The sequence below is a fragment of the Uloborus diversus genome, chromosome 7, assembly GCF_026930045.1.
Source record: "Uloborus diversus isolate 005 chromosome 7, Udiv.v.3.1, whole genome shotgun sequence".
Taxonomy (NCBI): domain Eukaryota; kingdom Metazoa; phylum Arthropoda; class Arachnida; order Araneae; family Uloboridae; genus Uloborus; species Uloborus diversus.
The window spans coordinates 80,619,031-80,644,764 of record NC_072737.1 but is presented as its reverse complement, the minus strand read 5'-3'; the positions used below and the strand labels follow the sequence as shown (position 1 = coordinate 80,644,764).

General features: G+C 31.5%; 1 protein-coding gene across 1 annotated transcript in view; it reads left to right on the top strand.

Moving 5' to 3' along the window:
* Positions 1 to 25,734, top strand: part of LOC129226759 (ubiquitin carboxyl-terminal hydrolase 25-like) — a 106,312-nt gene that overhangs the window by 3,319 nt on the left and 77,259 nt on the right. The window contains exons 2-10 of the mRNA XM_054861389.1: positions 835 to 919; positions 2,915 to 3,108; positions 7,210 to 7,375; positions 9,650 to 9,733; positions 11,007 to 11,150; positions 11,747 to 11,835; positions 12,807 to 12,889; positions 20,821 to 20,960; positions 24,921 to 25,048. Of these exons, the coding sequence (XP_054717364.1) occupies positions 875 to 919; positions 2,915 to 3,108; positions 7,210 to 7,375; positions 9,650 to 9,733; positions 11,007 to 11,150; positions 11,747 to 11,835; positions 12,807 to 12,889; positions 20,821 to 20,960; positions 24,921 to 25,048 (1,073 nt within the window). The 5' untranslated portion in view covers positions 835 to 874. The remainder of the gene's footprint in view (positions 1 to 834; positions 920 to 2,914; positions 3,109 to 7,209; positions 7,376 to 9,649; positions 9,734 to 11,006; positions 11,151 to 11,746; positions 11,836 to 12,806; positions 12,890 to 20,820; positions 20,961 to 24,920; positions 25,049 to 25,734) is intronic.

The window sequence follows — 25,734 nt, the reverse complement described above, 5'->3', positions numbered from 1 at the left end:
TTTTGTATTTTTGAATCTGAATGTGATGCAAATTAAGAAAATCATGTCTAGGGATGTGCCCTGTAGTAAAATTAATGTTCTCCCCAACCCTAATCCGATCTTAAGAGGTAATTTTTCTAGCTATCCATTTGCAGTTTGAAGTTCAAATCTCTGATTTGTGCTTGTCTTATGTATTTTTTATGCTATTTATTATTATTATTATTATTTTGTGGCTTATCATAAGCAGGGAGAAACATCTCATGCAGCATTTTCAAGGGGCCAGTGATTGGGTGGTTGCATTTTCAAATAAATCTAAACAACCACAGTTGAACCATTTTGTTTCAGCTTCAGCTTTAATAAAATTAACAAAGTTATAGAAACAAAACAACTTATGTAATTTAACTTTTAAAAACATCTTTTTAAAGATACAAACATGTAAGAAGTGCTATGTTCAGCAGTATTTAATAATTTATTGTTTGTACAAGTATCACAGTTGTTAGCAGCAGATTTGCATTTAAGCTGATCCTCCTAATTTAACCTGAAAAACTATCAGGTTATACAGGGAAATATACATAATTTTTATTTCAGATTTCTCTTTCAATGAACGATTTGGGAAAGCATAGTTTTGGTTGATCAGAATAAGATCCGTTTTGGGTTGACCGGAATTTTGGGAATTGTCCATTTTGGTTGATCAGATTTTTGTTAAGGGTTTGTTTTGGTTGGGTTGGATTCTTATGAAATTTCCTCTAGCCAGACCCCTGACACAACATTGATGCATAAACATTCTCTTTGTGATAAATAGTAAGTATTAAATTTGGCAAAATGTTGCAACTCTCTCTTTATTTTCAATTTTAGGCTTAATTTATCAAAAGGTGCTGTTATTCATGGCAACAAGATGACTGTGGAGCAATCTCCTTTGGAGCAGCGTTTTCCGAATCAGGTACATAATATCTTATGTCATGTAAAACTTGGCAATATTGTTGGTTTTATAAAAAAAACTAGCAGTACCCACTTGGCGATGCCGGTGCTAAGAATTTAAAGGAAGTTCGTTGAATAAAAAACATTCACAATCCCTTCCATCCCTTCTGATGTGAAATGATCATTTTTCTTCAACTAAAATGCGTGCACTCATTTTCAAAAATGTATTAGAATCTCTTTGGAATTTAAAACTATTCGCCAATACACATAAAAATATTAGTAATTAGCTTTAAAAATCAAAATAATCTTTCAACTTTATAGTTCATCGCTTAACGTGCCAAGCAACCACGCTACCCTACCCTAACCTTGCCCTTGAACGAGTGAAGTGTTTTTTTTTTCTGCAATTTAAAATGTTTCGCCAAATAAACAATCCTCACATAAATAATAGCCGATGACCGAGTAACCCGCGTGTTTGAACAATGAAACTCGTGCCAAGGCATGATAATTTGGTAATGTTTAACACACAGGGAAATGCTTTATTGTGACAAGGCTGAACTCGATCCAGTCACTTAACTGTTTTACTGGTAAGACTGTGTCATTTCAGGGAAATGAAGAAACGAAAAAGTGGTCAACTATGAACGCTATCTTCTGAAGTTTAAAGTTCATCCACTGGAGTTGATGTTAAAATTTCAACCATCAAAATATCACCAAAAGGGCAATTGTTTCATTCAAATGTAGAAAAAGAGAAGCAATTTTCACCTGTCATACCTTGACAAGTGGATCCCATCCCTTCCATGAAAAAAAAATATGCCCTGTCAATTTTAAAATTAAAAACATAATAACTGAATAAATGAAACTACATTTAAAAAAAGTACCATCCTTATAGCCAGAACTACCAGCACATCTAACAGTTTGTTACTGCATCGACTGTGCCTGATGCTCTAAACAAGATGTTCAGTTTTGCTTACAATTTAAAATATACAGCAAATACAGGCTCATAATCTAGAATGGCCAGAGAAATATTTGATCCATTAACCAACCCCTTACAAAATTCAAATTATCAAAGCAAACTTTTCACAAATTTGCAATCATGCAGGAAAAATTAGGGATTTTTTTTTTCTATTGTGTGTTTTCTACGTTGTTATAGAAGCATTAAAACAAAACAAAATATTAAAAAAAAAAAAAAAACTGAACAAAATTTCTCTTTTTTTTTTTTTTCAAATTTTCAAATCAAAGGTATCACATTCAACTTCATAACCAGAATTTGCCCTTTTTTTCATCTGTACAATTCACATTCTTAGATCCTTAAAACACAAACTTAAACATAAGTTTATTCCATTTCTGACAAATTATGTTTAAAACCCGGTGACGCTCATAAATGCTAAGCTTATACTGTCTGTCATTTGTTTGCCTTTCTTAAAGTACTTTTGCAAAGCCAATTAGAATTTGAAACAAATTGCACTTTCAGAAAAGGAAATTGAACATGTCATAAAGGAAATCATATATATATTTTTTTAATGAATAATAAAAAAAAATTTAAATAGACTATTGAATAAAAGTGGATAAATTGACATGTAAGCAATATAAAACATTCCTTGTTACTAGGATAATTGTTTTAATTATTATTTTATAAATGATAAGTTAAATGTATTAATTTCTTTTGTATTTACTAATATGATTTTATTATTCATATAATTGACATTCATAGACCTTTACTGCTGTGGGCAGGTTAAAGGCAGTAACTGCAAATTTTACTTTTTTTTTTCCATTTTTTTTCATGTATTGCATGTTAGGTTCATTGTACAAGCTTGCTGATTTGGTTTTTGCAGAAATAAAAAGCCCAAAAAATCTTCTAATTCCAACGTATCCCCATTATTAGTATTGAATCCAAAATTCATTCCTTCATGGAGCATCTCAAACTCATTTCTGCACATATTGCAGTTTTCTTGCCCACAGCATTTTAGTCCATTACATAGTCTGTAAAAGTTTAACCTAGCATTTTTATTTGAACTTTTAGAAGTCACAATCACAGCCTCCAATTTTAAAAGCTGAAAAAGATTCTGCTGAGTCACCTACACCAGGTGTTATAGATTTAACTAATGATCCTGACAAAGAAGATGATTTAAAGAAGGCCATAGCTTTGTCTTTAAAAGAACATGATGAGCGAGTTCTCGGTGGGCAAGTTACTATGGAAGACCAAGACATAAGCCGGTAATGTTTTGAATTTGTTGTATCTGCTATTTTTGTATTGTTATGCTTCTTTATCAGTTTAAATTTTTTGTTAAAATACATAATTTTATATGCTCAAAACAATTTTTTTATAAGCTCCATTATTAATATATGTACAAGTGACCCTACTTATGATAGTTAATTACTAAGGACTCAAGCATACAGTCTAACCACCTATAATATGGAAAGGCAAGCATCTGGTTTATAGGCGGAAATGAATGCATGTATTAGTTTACAGGGGTGGTAGTTTGTTCGTTACAGATGTGCGCTTTTGCTTCTTAATTATTTAAAGCAATTTTGTACTACTGACAATTTGTTCACAGCAAAAATTTTTTTACACCTAAACTATGTTCGGTCTATATTCTCCAGGTGTCTGTCCAGAATTTTTCACAAGGTCCGTTTTTTTTTATGAAAAATAAAATTTCAAAATCATACATATAGTAATGCATGGGGAAGGAGAGGGGATCAAGACACCAATACGACCATTGAAATTTTTGGGATTTTTTAAGAGTGCAGTAATTTTTGGTAGAAGCCTCGCATTAACATAATTGCCGCACCCTGAAAGAAGTGTGTCAATTTTTTTAAAATGCTCAGAAACGCTGCACTTAAAAACAATGGTGTATCAGAGTAGAAAATTCATATTAAAAAGAAGAATTTACATTATATACCTGCATAATGTAAAAACATTAAAGGAAAAAAAAGGTATTCAGCATTGAAATGGATTTACAATTTTTGGAGAAAAATCTGGAAAGTTTTGCCGCGTTTTTTTGCAAATTAACTCGATACAAAGAAATGAAATTAAACTTTGTAATCATGTTTACGAACTAGAATGAACTATAGTCATATTTCTATACAAAAAAAGTGTTTTCGGGTTTTTTTAAAATGGTTCGTTTTTGGGATTGTTTGTTATTTGTTGCTTTTATTCTGTACTGACATCAATAAAATGTGTACAGGTTTTTCTGTCAGATCAGAGCTGCTTAAAAGAAGATCCCCTAATTTAACTTTAAAAAATTATCAGGTTATTCATGGAAATATACGTTATTTTAATTTCAGTTTTTCTCTTTCAATAAATAATTTGTGAAACGTCCATTTTGATTGATTCAAATTTTGTGAAGGGTCTGTTATGGTTTGCTGGATTTTTGTGAAGGGACCATTTTGGTTGTTCGGGTTTTTGTGAAGGGTTCGTTTTGGTTGATAAAATGTTTTTGAAGGATCCGTTAACTGACCCAAAAATTTTCAGCTTGCCATTGCTTTTACTTTTCCAAACTAAATGAAAACATTTTGTTTCCTTTTTGTTGTTTCCATAGATATTCTCTCTGTTTCTTCTCATTTTCAGAGAGAGTGACATAAAATGTATGCATCAATCTCCCATCGCTATCTTCCCTTTTCCCCTGCTTAATTCATTCAGATGAAATCGTCTTAACTTGATCAATTGTGGTCAGACTGTATGCATTTGCTTTTTGGGTGCATGGAACTTAATTTGCTAAGTATTGGTAGCTGTTTGTTGAACAGGGTTTGTACAGGTCATGGAAATCCTGGAAAGTCATGGAAAAAAAAGAAACAAATTCCAGACCTGGAAAAGCCGTGGAAAATTAATATTTGCATTAAAAGTCATGGAAATTTGTTTTAAGTCATGGAAAAATGTCTTGGGTATTAGGAAAGTAACAATAGATGAAAGAGAATTAGAAATCTTGAGTGATTTAACAGTATTGCATGTAAAAGCTATTAATACTTGTAAACTCAAAAACAAATCTGAGTTTAGGAATCCTGCATCTGCTTCTGTAACAGCTGCTCACCTTTTTTTGCAATGTGATTTTACTGCTGGAACATCCCAAATTTTGAACTCACCATTATTTACAGACAGGGTTCGTACGGGTCATGGAAATCCTGGAAAGTCATGGGAAAAAAATAAGAAAATTTCAGACTTGGAAAAGTCATGGAAAATTGAAATTTTCACTGAAGGTCATGGAAATTTATTTCAAGTCATGGAAAAATGTCCTGGACAAAGAGAAAGTAACAGTATCTAAAAGAGCATTAGAAATCTTGAGTGATATAACAATATATAACTCATAAAAGCTATTAAAAGTGGAGAATTGAACGATCTTAAAATCAAATCTGAATTTTGAAATCTCATTACATTCACTTCTGTCACAGCCACTTGCCTTTATTTGCCAGGTGATTTTACTGCTTGAGCATAACTCATTTTGAATTTACTATTATTTTCAACATTTCTTATGTTTTATATTCTGTAGTAGTGAACTTGCACTTTCCTGATTTTGCCACATCCACTCAAAAAACGCAATTCAATTGCATCAAACCTGGTTTCCATCATCCTTAAAAACTTTATTGTTAAATTTATCATAATTTATCTTAATTTTTTGAAGGTTTTAGAGAATAAAGATCTTTATTCAGGCAATAGAAGACAGAAAAAGGGGAATTCTAATACTCTAAACATTAGTGCCCATACATACGGCCTGCTAAACTAATCCATAGGGCCCACTGCTACGTTCAATGTCAGGACTCGAACATTATGTTCTGGAATTTCTGGACCTATTAATTTATTTGCATTTGAAAAAGTGCAAATAAATAAACAAAGCAAGTACTTGTGAATCTGAAGATTTTTTCAGAACTGAATGTTTTTTTTACACAAATATCTGGTTTTGAAACATAAAGAACTAAACTATGTGGCTTTACTTTACAGAACCAAAATGCTGTCAAGTTATGTGTATGATTAAATGCACTGTTGACACTAAAAGGCAACGTTTGAAGCAAATTTATTGAAATTTAGTTGATGCTAATTCAACCTTTGTCCCATTCATTATCAGTCTGTCTGTCTATAACAAACATATTAGACATTTAAGCATCATCATATTCGATTCACTGCATTTTTACTTTACTTAAATTTATATGATGAAGGCAAATAAGAATAGTTTAGTTTTTTAAGTGTAAAATGATATTTTTTCCGCTATGAGTAAGTGCTTCAATGAGGCCTTGGCATTCATGTAGAAGTTTTGCTAATGCTCATTTCCAGAAATTGGCAAATTTTATATTAAATAGTGCTATTCTCTTCGTATAACAAGGTCATGAAAATTTTTATTGAAGTCATGAAAAAGTCTTGGAAAAGTCATGGATTTTTTTAATCGAAATAGAGTATGAACCCTGTACAGAACTTCTTATATGTTACATTCTGTAGTAGTGGACTTAGCATTTTCTTGATTTTGCTGCGCCCACTCAAAAAGTGTAATTTAAATGCATCCAAGTTTATTTTAATCACTCCTAATTATCAGAGTATATCTTAATTTGTTGAAAGCTTTAGAAAATAGACTTTAGTCAGGCAATGGAACATAAAAATAGCAGAATTCTTAGAGTGAAACATTGGTGCCTAAAATGCAACTGGCACAATTGTTCCATATGGCCAGCTAAAATATCTGGTTCAGAAAAATGAATTTACTGACAAACAAATGACTTCAATGAATGAAAATATTGTCAAGTTACATGGATGATTAGAAGCACTGTTGCCACCAGGTGACTTTTTTTTTTTTTGAAGTAAATTTATTATTGGAAACTTAGTAATAACTCATTAAATTTTTGTCCCATTCATCACTATTCTGCGTTATTTATTAGACATTTAAACATCAGTATATTGCTTCAAATTTTTTTTTTTAATTTTTTTATTTTACATAAATTTATTTGCTAATGCCCACTTCCAAAAATTGACAAGTTTGACATTAAATAGTACCATTCTCTTAGTGTAACAAGGTCATGGATTTTTTTTTTTTTTTATCTGAATTGAGTATGAACCTTAGTTGAAAATTCTAGATGTTGTTTGAAAATTACTTATTGGGCAATGAAAGCAGAGAAGGTCAGGAAAATCTGTATTATGTTATGACATGTCTAAATTAATAGATCTAAATGTGTAGAATGTCATCAATATAGTCATTATAATATCACTTCTTTTACTGTAAGCAATTCAAATTTTCGAAATAAAAGGTCTGGTGTTGAAATTTGGAACAACTTTTTGTAATAACTTGTGAAGAATTATAATTTACATCAAATATGTTGAATTAAAATTCTATTCTTTAGAGTTGTTGAGGCTAGTCTTGCTGAGTCTAAAGCTGTTGGTACTAAAAGAAAAAGAGGAGAAGTTTGGCAAGATCCATTGAATCCTCATGATCGAAAGAGAAATGGAGATTGGCCAGTTGGTTTAAAAAATGTTGGAAATACGTGCTGGTTTTCTGCTGTCATACAGGTATTATAAAATATTTTAACTTGGTCAATTTATTATGATTTTATACCCTTGTGCTTTGTAGAGAAAATAACAAAATATTGACACAAGCTCATATTATTATTTTATTTTTTTTTACTTTTTTAAATTAGTTAATTTGTTGTTCTAATGTATCTATAAAATATTAATTGTATAATAATTTGAGCAATTCCATGGTTTTGGATGTGAAGTTTTGCACAAAATTTAGCAATGGAAGTTAGAATTTTTAATTGTTAAAATGGACGAATCGAGCCAATTTTTTTCTTCTCTGTCATATACTTGTGAACATTTTTAAAATCTACCCAATTTCTGCCAAAAATTTAAACTTTTCATGTTCAATACCTCCATACAGAATTCTCCTAAAAGCTTCCCATTAGTTTCCTTGATGGATCAAGAATGTGTTTAAATGCATGGCCCAAAGTGAACCAAAAAACAATAGCAAATGTTTCTGTAGGGCAGGATTCGTCAGGAGCCTAGCGACTTCTTTTGATGAAGAAAATTTACCTCTCCCAGTTGCATGGGAAGACAGCATTCCATTTGATTAAATCAACGTGGATAAAAACATATACATTTGTGGAGATATTTTATTCTAAGTTCTAAAGAATAAGAGCATTGCAACAAAAAGACTAAGATACTGAAGATGAGATTGGAAAACATATGGCGATTCCAAGTTCAAGTGATTGAATCTTTCATGTAGCTCATCGGTTTCCAACCTTTTTTGCTCCCCTTTCAACATCAGAAAGAAATTGGTGAACTCCTTGTGCAATAAGTATTAAGCAACAAGCCAAAAAAAAAAAAAAAAAAAGCTCTCACACACACAAAATTTTAGAATTTTTATAGTTCGATGTTGCTCAGTAGTTCATAACAGGAGTGAAAACATAAATGCAAAATATAGAAGTACAAGCATTGCTACAAATTCAAGTGATAGCTGGAAAATAAATGGAAAACAAATTAAATAAAAAACAAACCCACAGGTTATTCTTTGTTAAGCTTCAGTCAACTTTTAAGGCTCAAAATAGGGCAATTAAGAAGTTCAAAGTTTAGCTCAAATATCCGAGTTTTAGGGTTTCTCTAGATTCAGTGTTTATTTTGCATCTGTATTTATCTCTGTATGTCTTGAAAATCCTTTTTCACATACAAAAGAATAATAAATTTAAAATATTTTATTCTGACACAATACTTCATTTATTTGTATAACTGAAGGTAAAAATAAATCAAAGAATAATCATTAAAAATACTTTTGTTACAACTGTCTTAGTATGAATGAATGATTTGTTACCTAAGAGTAAATTTGAACCTCTAAATTTATACCTTCTTGAAAAGGACTCGAAATAGGTCAGCAAGTATGTCAAAATTTGCATCCAAAAAGTATCGAATGGGAAGGAGACAAATAAATAAATGATAGTAAAAAACTCTTGAACTTCATCTTAAACTAGCATGATAAAATTCCACCATTACAATATTATTTTCTCAAACCCTCTTAAAACTTCTCGTGAGTCACCAGTTGGGAAGCAATGATCTAACTGAATAATATCCTCACTATGTAGAAGAACAATTTATTGGAGTGAAACTGTGTTTCAAACTGTAGATGTTCTTGAAGATTTTATTTAAAAAATAAAGGTAGCTCTTTAGAGAATTTAAAATTTCTCAATATTTTAAAAAGTTGTAGTTTTTTTAAATTTTTATTTTATTTAATTGTTTTTGCAATTTTAGTTACAATTGATTATTTTATAGCATAAATTTTTGAACAATTCGAAGTTTTTCAGTGGCTCCTTGCACTTTAAATTATCCAAGTTCGACTGTGTGAAAACTTTGTCTCAAATTTTTTGAAATGGTATATATATATATATATATATATATATATATATATATATATATATATATATATATATATATATAGAGAGAGAGAGAGAGAGAGAGAGATTTAAAAAAAAAAAACATAAATTATGAAAAAACTGAAATGTGATAAAAAAAATATCAAAAATATATAAATGATCAAGAAATTGCCATATGATAAAGGTATCAAAAATACAAAATTTGAAAACAGAGACACATCAAATACATATTAATACCAAAGAAATTAGGTGAAGCAAGGACTGATAGGTCATGATATTTGGTTGTTTTTTACGTTGTTACATTCTTCAACTTTTTGGAAAATTTTTTTTAATGTTTTACCTGTAATAGAAAAATGTATATTTATCTGCATATTTTCTTTTTTCTCCCCTTTAAACTTATTTCTTTCTTTCCTTTTTGTTTCAGTCATTATTTCATCTACCTATTTTTCGAAGATTAGTTTTAAGTTACGCTTTAAAAGAATGGGATATGGTTGCTCCAGATGGAAAAGTATGATCTTTTTTGTTGATAATTTTTTGCATTAATGTATAAAAATTGATGTTTTATTTCATGTTTTTAAGCTATAAATAATTTGTTGTTCACTTGAACCAGCTGAGGTTGACCTGCAAATCACGTTTGAAGAGCATCTACACGTTAATTAAAATTGTTCAGCATATCTTCTTTTGTGTAACAAAATATTAAAATCAAATTTCAACATTAGTTTTATTATTATTTTATTTTATTTTTTATTTTTTGAAAGTAAGAAAAGATTTTAAAAGCAAAATCTAATGCCACTTTTCAATTTTGGGTATATGTTCCATATAAATAAAGCAGAAACTTTGTCTTGTTGACATCCCCCTTCCCATTTTCTTCTATTTATCTTTATTTTTCCTTTTTTCGAATATTTTTGTTTCGTGGGGTTTTTTTCTTCCATTCAGCTTTTCCTTTCTTGCGGTTCACGGTTACCTACATTTTCTTTTTGTTTAAGCTTCGGCTTAATCTTTGTCCAATTGAATTCTTTCTTTCTGGGTTCCGTACCTAAGAAAAAACTTTTGGCCTTTGCTTGCATTCCTATTGGTTCCTGATCGGTTTATAATTTTCTCATTGGTATTTGACTAATCCGCTATTTTCATCTTTTAAGCTGCTTGCTATCTGCTCTTGGCTTTTGTCGGATGTCTTTTCATCCATAAACTCATTACTTTTTGCATTGAAAAAGGCGTTCCCTGTAACACCGAAACACGTGTCTGCTGTAATTGGCAAATTTGTGCCTTTTTTAACATTGTTTTTCTTACTTTACTGTTCAGCACCAAGGTATTTATTTATCTCAGAAACTATATGTTTATATTTGTATACGAATGTTCCCTACCCAATCCACAGTTTTGGTAAATTGACAGAAAGGCTCTTCTGCACCCAAGAGGGGTCGTAGTTTTTTTTCTTTCTAATGTTAAAAAATTATTGAATCGTTCAAATTTTAATTTTAGCGCCCATAAAACAGCTATTTCTACCGAAATAATGATTGAAGACATTGCATTTTTTTTTTCTTTTTGACCGAATATTCAGCATTAACTATTCCGCCTTCCTATTGCTCTGAAAGTACCGGGTATTTGTTGCAACCCTACCATTAATACATGTGTCACACATGCATATTGTTAATTTTTATTCAATCCTTTAAGCCTAGAATATTTCACTATTGACTAGAAGTTTTATTTTGTATTTTTTATGTCTATCTAATGAAAGTTTTTACATATTTTTGTTTAACCTTCATTTGGCTTCATGATTTCAGGAGAAGACAAATCTCATCATGCAAGAACTTCGTAAACTATTTGCTTTGTTATTGTGTTCCAAGAGAAAATACGTTGATCCATCCCATGCCCTAGAAGAATTAAAAGAAGCCTTTCCTGACAGTAATGGCACAGACTCTCAACAAGTTAGTCAAACTTCGCCATCCTAGAAGATTTTTATAGAATTTGCATAAACCTTAGGAGTCCTTAAAGCTTTTGTTTTGTCAAGTTAATTATTTTATATCTTGTACTCATTTCTTGTTAATGTTGTGCTCAGATGAGTGTTTAAGCATGAAGGAAACTTTTTTTTCTTCCTGATGCAGTTGAAAAAGTCATGACGACCAAAATTTGATTTTCCCAAATCAACTATAACAAATCTTCATAAAATCGAAAATAATTCAACAAATTATACTTTTCAAAGCATTTAAAAACATGGAGTCAAAATGTGATGATTTTAATTTTCTTGCATAAAGTTGTTTTCTTATTCTTTCACGTTTTTCAGTAAGATATTCCAATGAATGTAATTTATAGCCAAGAAATAAATGAATGCAATTAAATAATAATAACAAGTCATTTTTGCATAATGTATAGTGCTTAGGAGTTTAAAATATATTTATAAAACAGTATGTAATTTTTGCCTTTTCATATTAATTGAAATTAACTATGTATAATCTAATCACAATTTAATCATATCTGTATTCTTTTTAAATTTGAATATTAATTCCTTTTGTTTTCTTTTTAGGATGTTAGTGAATTTAGTCATAAACTTTTAGAGTGGTTAGAAGAAGCATTTAAAATGAATTCTTATTCCTCACACTCAGGTGATAACGGGTAAGCTCTGCTTGAAATAATTTTTAGATGTAACATAAATATTTGTTAATATTTAAAGTCAGGCTGAAATAGCAAAAAAAAATCACTGACCTATATTTTCAACAGTCAACGGCCCGTCATTTCAGCTTTTTCCTGGAGTGTCAAAGGGTTAAAACTCCATGAATATTATATCAAAAAACTGCTACAGCCACTCGCTTATATGGCATGGCATCTCAAATCCCTCCGCATCTACCATTTGAGCACCCTCACTTAAATGTAACTATATTAGTTTTTTAAAACCAGAGGGGTCAGTTTCCCTCTCTTAATATTGATTTTAAGAAAACTTTACCTTTCTTCTAATAAGTTTTTGCAAAAAGCCTAAAACATTCCATGTAAGTATGTTTCACAAAAGACTTTTGAGCCATTTAGGAAGCTCTTCAGTGGAAAGTTGAACAAAGCATTAACATGTTGCTATTTGTTAATACAGCCTAAAGATGAAAACAGTGGCTTATTTCTAGTTTACTAATGTATTAGCTCGTAATAAACTCTAAAATCTAGTATGTTTTGGTATATATTAGCTCAATATAATTTTTGACTTTATGGAAAAAGTTCTCTTGTGTGCATATGGCAGTCAAACCCTTGCCAAAGCAAACTTAAAAGGACCTCTAAAATCATTTTGTCTTAACTGTAGTTCTTCCAGTAGGAAGAACAATAAGTGGTAAATGGTGGTACAGGAATAAAAAGTGTTTCTCATCTTAGCAGTAATTTGTTTTAAGCGTGTTTGGATTAACGAGGTTCAACTGTACTTTCAAGTAAATGTGAGCATAAGTGATGTTTCTCAGAAATTGGTCAAATTATTTTTCGAAGGATAAGAAATATGTATACAATGTTTTTTTCAGTGACTAGTTGCTGCAACAAATTTATTATATTTGTATTTTTTTCTTCTTTTTTTCATTTTCTGTAGATTTCATAGTTTTCATTTTCTGTTACAGAGAAAGCATGATGGAAGGTTCTGAGCAAAATCCAATGCTAGATTTATTTTATGGTCATTGTCTTTCTGAAGGGCTGAATGAAGGTAAGCTTTACTTCTCAAAAATCATTTCTTTATCAAATGATTTTCTTTCAATGGTTTGTTGTTTTAGCTTCATAACTTGTATTGTTCAAATGCTCTTAATGATCCAGAATTGTCAACTTGTACGATTTTTCTTTTCAATGCACAAATTTTGATTAGATTGTATGGTTGCACAGATCTCCGAGTTTTGAATGTTTTGTATATTTTATGATAAAAGTTTGTTAAATGTAAAAACCAATAATTTTGCTGCCTTTTTATGCTGAAGCAAAGTTTATTCATTGAATAAAATTTCGAACTGATTAAAACAAACTTCCTATGATAGGGGTTCCTAAACTGGGAGTTGTGGCACCCTGAGAAACCGAAAAAGCTTGAGAACCTTTGTCCTATGAGTTTGACTTCTTTGTAGTGTATTAACTTTTTTTGTTTCGTTTTTAGTATGCATGTGGCAAATAGGCTTATTATGCAATTTTAGCATAGTGTGTGCAATTGTGCTTCAATCTTTTAGATCTTCTTCTTTGCCATCCTTCTGATAGTTTTCTAAATTCTGCATATTGCAAACACTATACAGGCGTTTTTTACACTCCTTGTTTCTAAGGGTGACAGGAAAAAAACGTCCCCTGAAGAAATGTCCCTGGAAAAAAGTCCCCTGGGAAAAATCGTCCCTGATGAGAAAGCGTCCCGAGTAAACAATATTGAGATGCAAAGTGTTTTATTATTTCCAGTGACGAATTGAATCCTGTGCTGTGTTTGATTGAACACTTAGTTGAAAAGTCTTTAACTAGCATCACTGCACCTCATATACTGTAAATATTCACAACATTGCATCAAAAAACAAGGAGACATATTTTTAGATATTTGTTATATATTTTTAGATATTTGTTATACAGGTAGAAGACAATGTCGCGTGCTATCATTCAAATGGAATAAATATAAAAAAGTCGCTTTCAAAAAACTGGTAGTTACTAATGTTTGGTACTAAAACTTTAATATATATACTTTTGATATCTGGTTAATGAATGTTACTGGTGGCTATACCAGTGACATTATACAGGGTCGTTGAAGTAAATCCGGAATTTGTTTATTAACTGCCCTCTAGCGGTTGTTGAGTGCATATTTGCGAATAGGTTATCCAATGTGTAGTTCATATCGTCATGAAGGGCGCGCATATAGACACGTTACAACAAGCAACAACATGAGCCGGGAACAAGACAGAAGAGCAGCTATCCTTGAGTCCCTTCGTGCCGGTAAATCACCAAAGGAGATTATTGAGTGGTTATCTTCAGGTGTTATCTTCAGGTCAGTTGAGTGGATGCTTCAGAAGTGCCCACCGTCATGCACACCAAATTTCCAGCAGCGGTCATAGTCCTTGAGGTTATCAGCAGCGAAGGGGATGTTATGCCACCTCATTTCTTTGAAGAAGGTCTCAGAATCAACGCTGATGGATACATTCACGTATTGGAAACGGTAGTCAAGCCCTGGATGGACATGGTGGCCGCCGGAAGAGATTATGTCTTCCAGCAGGACTCAGCACCAGCCCACAAGTCGAGGAAAACCCAAGCGTGGCTTCACAGTAATGTGCCCTACCACTGGACACCGACTTGTGGCCACCCTCCAGCCCGGACTGCAATCCTCTCGATTACTACTTTTGGGGCGTAGTTGAGGAAAAGGTTAACGCAAAATTTCATAATACCAAGGACGTGCTGCGAGCCACCATTACTGAGGTGGTGCCCAACGTGGACAGGAAGGAGGTGAAACATGCATGCGGTCGGTTCCGGTCACGTCTTGAGCGAGTGGTGGCAGCTAACGGCGGCTATATAGAAAAATTTCTTTTTATAACATATTTTCTATAATATTGCAAAGTTGTGTACAAAATAAATCCTTTTTGTTTGCGTTATAAGAGTTTTAATACTTGTGTCCCATTTTCCGGATTTACCTCAACGGCCCTGTATTAAAATGTGTAAATGTTTTTTGAAAACTAATTAAAGCCGCTAATACATTGGTGGAATACAGACCTGCCAACTCTCCCGTTTTTCACGGGAGACTCCCGTTTTTTACTCCATTCTCCCGGTTGTACGTTTGAGTATCCATTTCTCCCGTTTTTTAAATTCTTTTCGGGTTTTTTCTTTTTTTTTAAAATTAAACTTAATTTTCTTCCTTAAAATAGTTACTCACAGTCCTAATAGATGGCGTTGCTACCGGTTAGTTAATCACGTGACAGCTAATGATCACTTGCTCCAATCAACTGCTTAGAATGGTAACAGATGTGGTAACCGGTTCATCATAGAACGCTGCGGTTAGTAACCGGTTACTTACCGGTCGTCCGGTGAGGCTCGTTGAACGCAAGGTGAGCGGCAAACATCCGATGGGTGCGTTCGGAGTTTCGACCGAAATGCTTCCGGAGATGGTGTTTTGGTTTAACTCTATGTTCGCACTTCCACTTCTATCTCACGCATGCGCCGTTGCCTTTTCGCGGTATCGTTCAATTTTCAGACGCATGCAACTGCGCCGCGTGTTTTCATCTTGCTACTTGATCTACAGCGTGCGTTGTAGTTTAACATTCATCTTTAGCGATGTCTGAAAAAAAGAAATATCTACAAACTTATAAGAGCGATAATACGAGTGAATTCTCTTTCATAAAAAGATCAAATAAATACTTGTTATAAGTGTTTTTTACTTATTATAGCATCGTTTAAAATCTCCCTTTTTCTCCCTTAAAGCTTTGACTGGATCTCCCGTTTTTTCTTTTCATAAGGTTGGCAAGTCTGGGAATAAATTCTGTCTTAGCCATGTGATAAAAAGAAAGAAACCACCTAACTCCGAATTCGTGTAATTCGAGGTAGCGTTTGTTGGTGTATTTCTTTATTACATAGTTAGAAAACTTTTACAGAAGAAAAAAAAAGCATCAATTTCATTTCCCTCCGTAGTGATGCTATTTGCGGTTATTTTTATTAATGAAAATGTATTTAAATTTGTTTCTTAAAAGTTGTGTTTAAGTTTTCGTTCTATCAATAACTAACTGAACTACTCAATAAGTTTGATTTTCTACGACTCGTGTTTCACACAAATGCATAGTAAATATAAAATTGTTTTGAAAACGTCGAAATATATGTTAAAAATCACATTACGTATAGATAGGTTTGCCAAACCTATCTATTCCGGTTTGACCAGGACAGTCCCGGCCGATTAACTTCACGTCCTGGTAAAAGATAGGTTTGCTTACAGATGGCCAAAGAAGTCTAAATATAATTAATCATTTCGGTACCTCAGAATCAGACTGACGTTAGTTGAAATATTTCAATTTTCTGTTTATAACTGCATTGTATGTAGAACCCTAGTCTACATGCAAACGTAATTCTAAAAAAAAAAAAAATCTTCTGTAATTACTTACCAGCGTTAAAAGAGCGCGCTTCCGATTCTTTGCCTTCGTCAGACAAGTGATTTTCAAATCTCCTGTAAAGTAGCGATTCTGTGACTTGTGTTAGTCTGGCTTTGATGTACAGATTTTTACATTGCCTTGTAAAAATTAATATCGGATTACCTTGTGATGATTTTAACAACGAGAAAAACTTTTTCTAAAAAAAGTCCTAGCCAATGGTAAAAGAAATGATATGCATAAACGGTATAATATGAATAAATGCTATTGAATGAATATATAATATGAATAAATGGTAAAGGAATTTTTAAAAAAATGTCAAAAACATAGAACAATCGTAAACTTATTTGACACAACTGAGGAGGTAGAAAAAATTAAAAGGGGGATCTGATATTTTATCAGATTATGTTAAAATGTGAAAATCTATCTTCTGGATTAGAAGAGTTGGACAGTGAGACACTTGAAGGAGACTTAATTATTGCAGAATTTGCCATCAATCAGAAATACTTTTATGTTGGAAATGTTCTAATGGTAGCTGATAATGATAAAGACTTGTGCGTTTGTTTTCTGCACAAAAGTAAAACTATTTTGACTATTTTTGTTTGACCATCTGTACCAGATGTTGCATTCGTTCCGAATAAAGGTATTAAATTGTTGATAACAGCTTCTACAAAAAGGAATTATACAAATCAAAATCAATCTTTTTTGTGGTTTGAAAAATAATTTTTTATTTGGATGTGCGATGAAATGTGAATATCTTTTTCATTATGGTTTAATTTGGATTGTAAACGTTGAACACACCATATTATGTGTCACTCAACCATAAATGCTGTCTCGCTGGGCCCTGTATACTGTCTCACTGTACCACATTCATGGGGCACAGTGAGACGAAATTTTGCGTTTCCTTTTTTTTTTTTTTACATTATCTCAAAAACTTTAAATAGTAGTAGTAAAGTTTTTTGTGTCTCAAAAGTTAGTACACTTCAGCTGCATTACAATTGCACTTTTAAAATTTTCCAATTGAAACAAAGTTTCCAAATATTTCAAACTTTATATTTTTCTCCTCACTGTGCTCACCCTCCCCTATTTTTTTTATGCATAAATTAGTAATTTTTTGAAGATGTTATTTCAAGTGTGGCATTTAACTTGGTGCAGTGGGGCGAATTTTCTGACTGTCAAGGTAATATGCCTTAATGATTCAGTTCTGCTTAGATGGGACGTGATTGTCTGACTTACTCTATATTGATATTTCTGGGGATGCATCGGCTCCATTGTTTATCACTTTTTGATAAAGTGAAGAACAATGAGAGCGTTCCGTCTCCCGAAATAAAAATATACATTGATGCCATATTGTAAACATTAATTTCATTTAAAAATGTACATCTGTGAATGTACGTTAATAAATACGGGAAGGTTATTCATTAAAGATCTGCGACACAACTTTGACTTTGCAAAACGAGGGGATGCTTCCAATATGTTTATTTCTTTTTATTATAATTCACTTTTTTTTTTTGGAAATGGGGCTCATAGATGTGAGTCCTATACACTTTTTGTGCCATAAACTAAGTGAAAAAATTGTAAAAACATTCCCCTAGAGAGCAAAAAGATCGGTTTTAATGATGTAAAAAAAATATTTCAGCGAGGAATATACTCCCGTGAGTCTCAAAAGTTGCTCCAAATGCTCATGTTTCGAACTTTGAATCTCTCTGTACTCTCATAAGAGCGTACATGGATGATATAATGCTCTCTCTCCCCCTCAATAAAAATAAAAGTGTCGAAAAATAATTTAAAAAAAAAAGAAATAATTATGAACTTCATAGCGAAATCGTTTGTTTCGCTATGAAGTTTATAATTATTTTTCTTAAATAAAACGTTTTATCAGTTGAATATATATGAATACCTTTTTATACTCTATTTTGATATTTTCTATGAATAATTCTAACCTCTGAGAAGTGAAATGCATTTTGAAGACGTTTAAGTGTTAGCAAGTTACTCTTAATTTTGGCGCCATTTTTCCTCAATTCAGAATATCCTTCTTTTTTCTTTTAAACTAAAAACAATAGTGAAATTTTATAAGTTCTGAAACTGTAAAAAATGCAAAATTTTCCGAATAATTCAAACACCTCATTCATGATGACAACACAGTTAACTATGCTTTGACGCTATGTAGAAACTTTTAAACATCAAACTCGTTTTGAAACATTGCTACCTTTATTTGATTTTTTAAGCGTTAAAGGCATTTTACATTTTCAAATATTAACTATACACTTTCCACTGCAAGACGAGGTAGAATACAGCAATGAACATGTGTCGTCAAATGCAATGAAGAGCACTGTCAATAGTTTTCTTTTGGCGGCAAAAATGCAGTTTGCAAAGCAGCGCTTGCGCACTTGACGTCAGTTTATTATTTTCCTCTGCGCAGTTTCAGTAGCAGGGACGTACACAAAGCATTAAAATATTAAAATCTGAAATTTACTTTTGGCGATACCAAAAAAAAAAGAAAGAAAAAATCAGAATAAAAAATCGAAATTCAGTTTTTAACTAAAAGCTCCCCAAGAAAACTATACATAAAATTAAAATGATTTTAGTGACGCCATCTATTAGCTAGCTGGCTAACTAGAGCCGTACTTTTGTAGAGAATCGGAGCAAGTCACAAAGTCAGTGATGTACGTCTCTTGTTAACTAGCTCTTAATAGATGGCGCCAATAAAACCCTTTCTTATTCAATATATTCAACCAAATACTGCTAAAATTTTAATCTACTGCATAAAATTTCAATATTGTTTATACGGGACGTTTTTTCCTAGGGGACGTTTCTTCTGGGGACTTTTCTTCCAGGGACGTTATTTCCGGGGACGTTTTTTCCTAGAACCGTTTCTAAGCCCCCCCACACACACAAAAATGTTTTGAATCAAAACTTATTGTACTGCTTGAAATTTGGTTTTTAAATATTTTTAAACCACTTTGTTGAGTGATATTTTATTTTTCATATACTTGGCAATTTCTTTACATTTTGTGTATAGCATATTTTAAACTCTATATAATTAAAAACATAGTTTAGATGAGTGGTAACCTGTTACTTTAAACTTCTTAAACTGTTAACGTAGGGTTGGCAAGGTTTTGAGCGCTGTGGTAAATACCATGGTTTTTACCTTTTGTCCAAAACTACATTTTAAGAGAAACTTTTGTGAGAAAATATCAAAAACAGAGCAAAATGTGTTAAAGTTATGTTTTACATTGAACATTTATTCAATGTGAACATTCCAGTATAAATGTGTAACTTATTTATACAGCTGATTCTAATCTAGTTACATAAAACTTGAATTCTTCATTAAATTTTTTTTTTTTTTTTTTTTTTTTTGCATAATAGTAACCAAATTTTTGGCATTTATGCATGTGTGCAAATGAAAGTGTTTGAAATATAGTGCAATAATTAAATGCAATAAATGACAATTTTTGAACTGAAGTGGAAAATGTATTTTTTTAATGTTCTTTTACAGCTTTGTAAAGATTTTCTTTTGACTACAGCCCATTTCATGATCTAAAACTAAATTATCACCTAACTACTTTAGGAAAATGCTAATAATTTGTTTGTAAAAATTGCCAAGCTACTATAGTTTTTGTTCATTGTAGTTACAGAATATATTGTATAACAAATATGAATTAAAGAAATTGCACAATAAAATATAAGTGCATACATTTAATCATCAATTAATTGTTCTTTCATCTGTGATTAAAAAAAGAAAAATGGTTAAAACATGTAAAACTTATATGCAAAAACCAATTAAAAAATTGAGTCTTTTTTTGCTGCACTCCCCTAAATATTGCACATTTAATAACATTCCTTTGAGTTATGACTGGAATTTAAATTGGTTGTCTTGGTATTGTTGTGAATATCCTTTCATAACTACCAATTGTTACATGAGGAAGTTTTTATGTAATAGAGTTATTGGGCAATTTTTTAAGTGAAATATTTTTTTAATGAACATTTTGGAGAAAAATATTACCAAATACTCATCACACACAATTAAAACTTAATTATATCTATATTTCTGCATTACGAATATTGCAGTAAATACAAATTGATTAGCTTACACTCCTTTAGCGTTAGAATACTTTTGGACAGTTTAAAAGATACTTTCGGACCGTTTTGGACGACAAAAAACACCTGTCCTGGTCTAAACCAGTTTTGGACATTCCAAAACCCAACCCTGTGATAAAGTAAAGTTGTTATGGCTGAGTAAAAATTATTTTTTAAGTTTTCATTTAAAGAGAATAAAAGAAAAAAAAAAACATTTTTTGGTGTTGGTTAAGGTGTTGTTTAAATAATGGAGCATTCCACTCACAGTCCTTCTTTTTAAAATGAGTTAATACTTTATATTCAAAGCATTTAAAAAAAATTTTTCATTTAAAGTAGTATTATTTTTACCCCTCTTAACATTCTCATTTCTTCTCTCTTAATAGAATTTTGATTCTCAGTACAATCAGCCTTCCTTTATACAGCATGGTTAGGTTGATATGTTTTATTTGAACTTTTATGCTTTTTAATAACTTTTTTTTAGGTCGAACATTTTGTAACGAAGAAACATTTGGTCAATATCCTCTTCAAGTGAATGGATTTGCTAATATACATGAAAGCTTAGAAGCAGCCATGTCTCAAGATATTGAATCCTACGATGTTCTGTCAAAATCTGGACAAGAGGTATGGCATAAAAGACTGTTTAGTTTCCTTATCTTGATCAAGCATTGTGGCTATGTGACAGTATGTTAGTGCAGCTGCCATGTTTGGTAACAAAGTAATTAAAGCAATACTAAGTTCTTTATTAATTCTTCAGCGAGCACTAGAATTGAATGCTTATTTCAATGCAAAGTGTTGAAATGTTCTCAGGGAGGGGACGGAACTACACTGTTTTGAATGTCAATGTGCTAAAAATCTAAAATTAAAAAGTAATTTCTTCTTGTAGAAATGTAGTTTTTTTTAGGATTTTTTTTATTACTGCTATTATTTCATGAGAAAAATGCATAAATTTATTTTTATCTTCTCTCAAAGTATCTTGTTTCATTAAAAGTTTAATTTGCATGTTTTTTGTAGTGAAAATAATGGGGGAAGGTGAGTAAGTAATGCTAAATATAGCTGTTCGGTTTTCTTAATAAAATATGCATAATATATATATGTGTATATATATATGTATATATATATATACATACTAGAGGACCTGACACATTGTTCTGTTCAAACTTCGTAAATTGAAAAATTTCAATAAACTATCAAGTGTTTGAACCTTTTTGTTGAAAAAAATAAGTAAAAAGGAAATGTTTTAAGCTGCTTGGTGTCAGAATACGTGTATTTGTTACAACTTGATTTGTCTAACGCCCACTGAGCAGTTGTTTTATTAACTATTTTTTCTCGCGTACTTGAAAGATCTTCATAGATTGTAATATTTGTTCCTTCAGTCATACTCAAAAGGATAAAAATCGTCCTCAGATATTAAGTGTAAAAAACTAACTACCCATCTAAAACAAACAGCAAATCCCGCTGCAACGCCCTCCATATGAAAAAGAATAAAACAATAAAAAGGATATCATTTAAAAAAACGATTAAGGTAAAAACAGTTCCCTGAATAAGCAAAAACCACTCACTCCCCCCTCCCGATGTAAAATAAACATTCTTCAACTAAAAAGACAATTCTTTGCAAATTAAAATATTTTATCAAATAAACAAAAAATACAATAAATTAAATTAAAAGCTTTAAAATGCAAACAAATAATCCCGCAACTCTATTGTTTATGGCCAAAGTCGCTAAGCCACCACTTCACTGTTATCCAGCTGATCAGTCAGCGAAGCGAACTCTGATCGATTAGCGGTCCGATCTTTTGAACGAAAACTTTTAAATCCTGCTCTCTTGCTGAGCATTTGTCTCACTTACTACCTTTCCTTGCATACTTGAATGATCTTCATATATTCCCTAACTTGTTCTTTCCGCCAAAGAGAAAAATCTTCCACTGCGCTGATCTTTTGTGTACAGAACTACCCTGTTGTAATTTATTTAGAAAAAAAATAAAATTTGTTTTGTCTTTAAATTCTACCGTTTTTTCCTGTAATAATGTACTGATTAGTTTGATAACCCTTAAAGTATTCTTATCATTTATGCCAAAACTCAGATGGATTTGAGCCGAGAAACAAATGTTGCAGGTAGGGTACTTTCTGATTATTTGGTTAGTGAAAGAAACCCGATTTCTTCCAGTACTTAACTTTAAAATAGTATACCACGGGACATAAAATCGTTGCTTTCAAGAGAGAAATGAAGGCTTCACTCACTCTCTCTCTCTACGTTTTATCTATTCTTAACTGACATATCACAGTAGGAAATTTCATTGCAAAAAGCAGAGCTGACTTTCTTATTGTCCTTTGTCAACGGGTTAAATATTAATTTCAGTTCTCACTCAACAATAGGTTAAAATAAATATTAATCATTTGGGAGCTATAACCATGAAATGTTTAAATTAACTAATTAACAGAAACGTTTCCGATTTGATCCATCCCGCTTCGAAACCATGCTTGCCACAACTTAATTACACACAAAAAATTTGATCAAAATCGGTTCAGCCGTTTAAAAGCCTTATGGTGACAACGTCCTCACAGAAGATTTTTATATATTAAGATATTTTGCAAAGTGGCAACAGGGTCTAAAACAGGGTTCGTACGCTCCGGGAAAACCTAGAATTGTCAGGGAAAATGAAACAGTTAAAAATGTCAGGGAATTTTCCAAATTTGCCCCCCAAATTTTTTTTTCTAATTTTTCCCTGGGAATTTTGTTTCATGAGATCTAATCTTCCTTTTTATCTATTTTTCCTAAATTGTAAAAATTTTGAGACAAAATGAAACTGGCAATTAAAAAAGTGGCGACTCAAAAAAACTTTCGCAGCCGCCATTTTTGACCCTCAATAGTTCTCAAGAAAATAATTCCTCGGGTGAATAAGAATTATGCACAAACTCAACAGGGAAGAGGACAATTTACTGCTTCGGAAGCACAATCCTGAAAATTGGGGTGGGGGTGATCTGGGAAAATCGTTTTTTTTTAAATCGGAAAGTCTTTTAAGCTACGTGTGAAACGTAGTCGCCATTTTTGGTCACTCACAAGATAGAAGTAGACACGATCCTTAAATGCCAAAGTTTCCAAAAACAAAGCATGATTGAACGTTTTTTTAACTACAAATTAATGAAAGTATCACAAAATGTGCCGAAAATTGTTTTATTATTATTATTTTAAATAATTTTCTTGAGAAATGAAAAATTTTGTTCTTAAAACTTAATTTTATCTTCATTTCATTGGATGCAATTTGTGCTAAAAACTTTTCAACTGAATTGTAGTTTCATGAAGATTTATTATTTTGAAATTGTTTTCATGCTATAAATTCAAAAAATTACTTCTTATTTTTGGGTGCAGCCGCCATATTTGGTCATTCCCAAGATGGAAGTACACAAGACTTTTTAAGTGCCGAAGTTCCCAAAAAAGGCATTGGATGTTTATTGCTATGCAAACTATTGAAAACAACGCGAAATGTGCCTTTTTTCCGGATAAGTCAGAATTATTTTCTTGAAAAATGCGAAAATTTATCTTCAGAACAATTTTTTTTAATTCTAATTGCTTTAGACCCTTATGTGCTAAAAACTGACTATTTTGACTTAACTGTAGTTTTTTAAAGATAATTAAATATTTATAACTACTTTTGTGCTACAAATTCAAAAATCTACTTATTATCTTAAGTTTTTCATTTAGTCGCCATATTTGATCGTTTGCATGATGGAAGTAGACGTAAACTTCCAAAAACAGAATTGGATGTTTATCTCTATGTAAACTATTGAAAGTAACATAAAATGTGCAACAAATTATGAATTTTAAAAAATTAATTATTTTCTAGAAAAGAAAAATTTTAATGGAAGCATTTTTTAATAAGCAAAAGAGAGAAAAAAAAAAAAGATTATTGGCATTGGCCTATAATCGGCGGATGTTGATTTTTGTTATTATGCATTTTCTGGTATGGCGATCGATGCAACAAGTTAATCATATTTATACTGAAAAATAGCTTTGTATTTTGCTCCATATGTTTTGTGTTACATACTGATAAGAAAACAAAAAGGAGTATTGTGAACCAAAAGACCAAAAGCGAATGCTAAAAGATTGCTGCTCCACTACAGCAAAACGCTAATATTACTCATGACATCGAGAAAACGCTAAAATAAGTTGGAAGCACTTTGTTTTCAACAATTAGTAAATCAATTAAAACAATTTTGAACAAAGTGTTTAAAAAAACTTAAAATTTGGGGGGGGGGAAAAGATTTTTTTTTTTTTCAAATCTAAGGAGAAAAGTTTCAGTTCTTCCGCATTGCTACTTTAAACAATTTTGTTTTGAAAATATTGCTATTTAAACTTAATTTTGAATGGAGCGAGTAACCTGGAATTTTTTTAAAAACCTGGAAAAGTCGGGGAATTTTTTTTAACCACAAGTGTATGAACCCTGTAAAAGTATATCGGAAACCAAAAGGTTTCCCTACATGTATTTGTAATCCTTCTAATTATTTATTTATTAATTTATTTTTTGATGTTGTAAATATTTTTTACTGCTGTTTATCTTTTAATGTAGTTCTTATTTATTTTAGAGTTGGTTTACCCGACTGCCACCTGTATTACTGTTTGAGCTTTCTAGGTTTCAGTTTAACCAACAGTTAGGTAGAACAGAAAAAATTCATAATAAATTGGATTTTCCAGAAATAATGTTCATGGATAGGTAAGTTTATAAATGTTATTTCATCTCTGAATTTTAGGATTTTTGTCAATATTTAGAAGGTGTGATCAAAAAGTATGGTGAATTAATTTTTATAGCAGCAACTGCTGAAGCTACATCCATATGCTGTGATTTATCCAGTAGCATGATCATCTGAGACTAGCAGGGACAAGTTTTAACACATGCAAAAATGTCAATCAGCTGCCAGAGCTGCTAGAGTGAGGTTTAGTTTATTGTGTCTGTCGCATTACATAAATTTCGAAAAACGCATTAACATTAACTTTTGTTTTAAGTTGCAAAAGAGCACACGAAATGGTTAAATTGGTGCACAGCGATAATGTGGCAATTCTGAAGACTGTGTACAAGTAGTATGTCCGGTTTAAAAACAGAAATGAATCTGTTGAAGACGAAGTGTGAAGGACATACAGTAACCTCAAAAACAAAAGAAAATGTTCACAAAGTGAAAACAATGAGTCGTTTAAACAAACAAATGACTATTAAAGAGTTACCGGAAGTCATTAACATCTCATACGGTTCTGTTCAAAGCATTTTAATTGATGAGTTGCAAATGAGGTGAGTGAGAGCAAAATTTGTTCCCAAACTTTTGAGTGATGAACCGAAGGAAGATGGTGTTTCGTGAGTTTTTGGTCGGGAAAGGTGTTCCTGCCTTTCCACATCCACCTTACTCA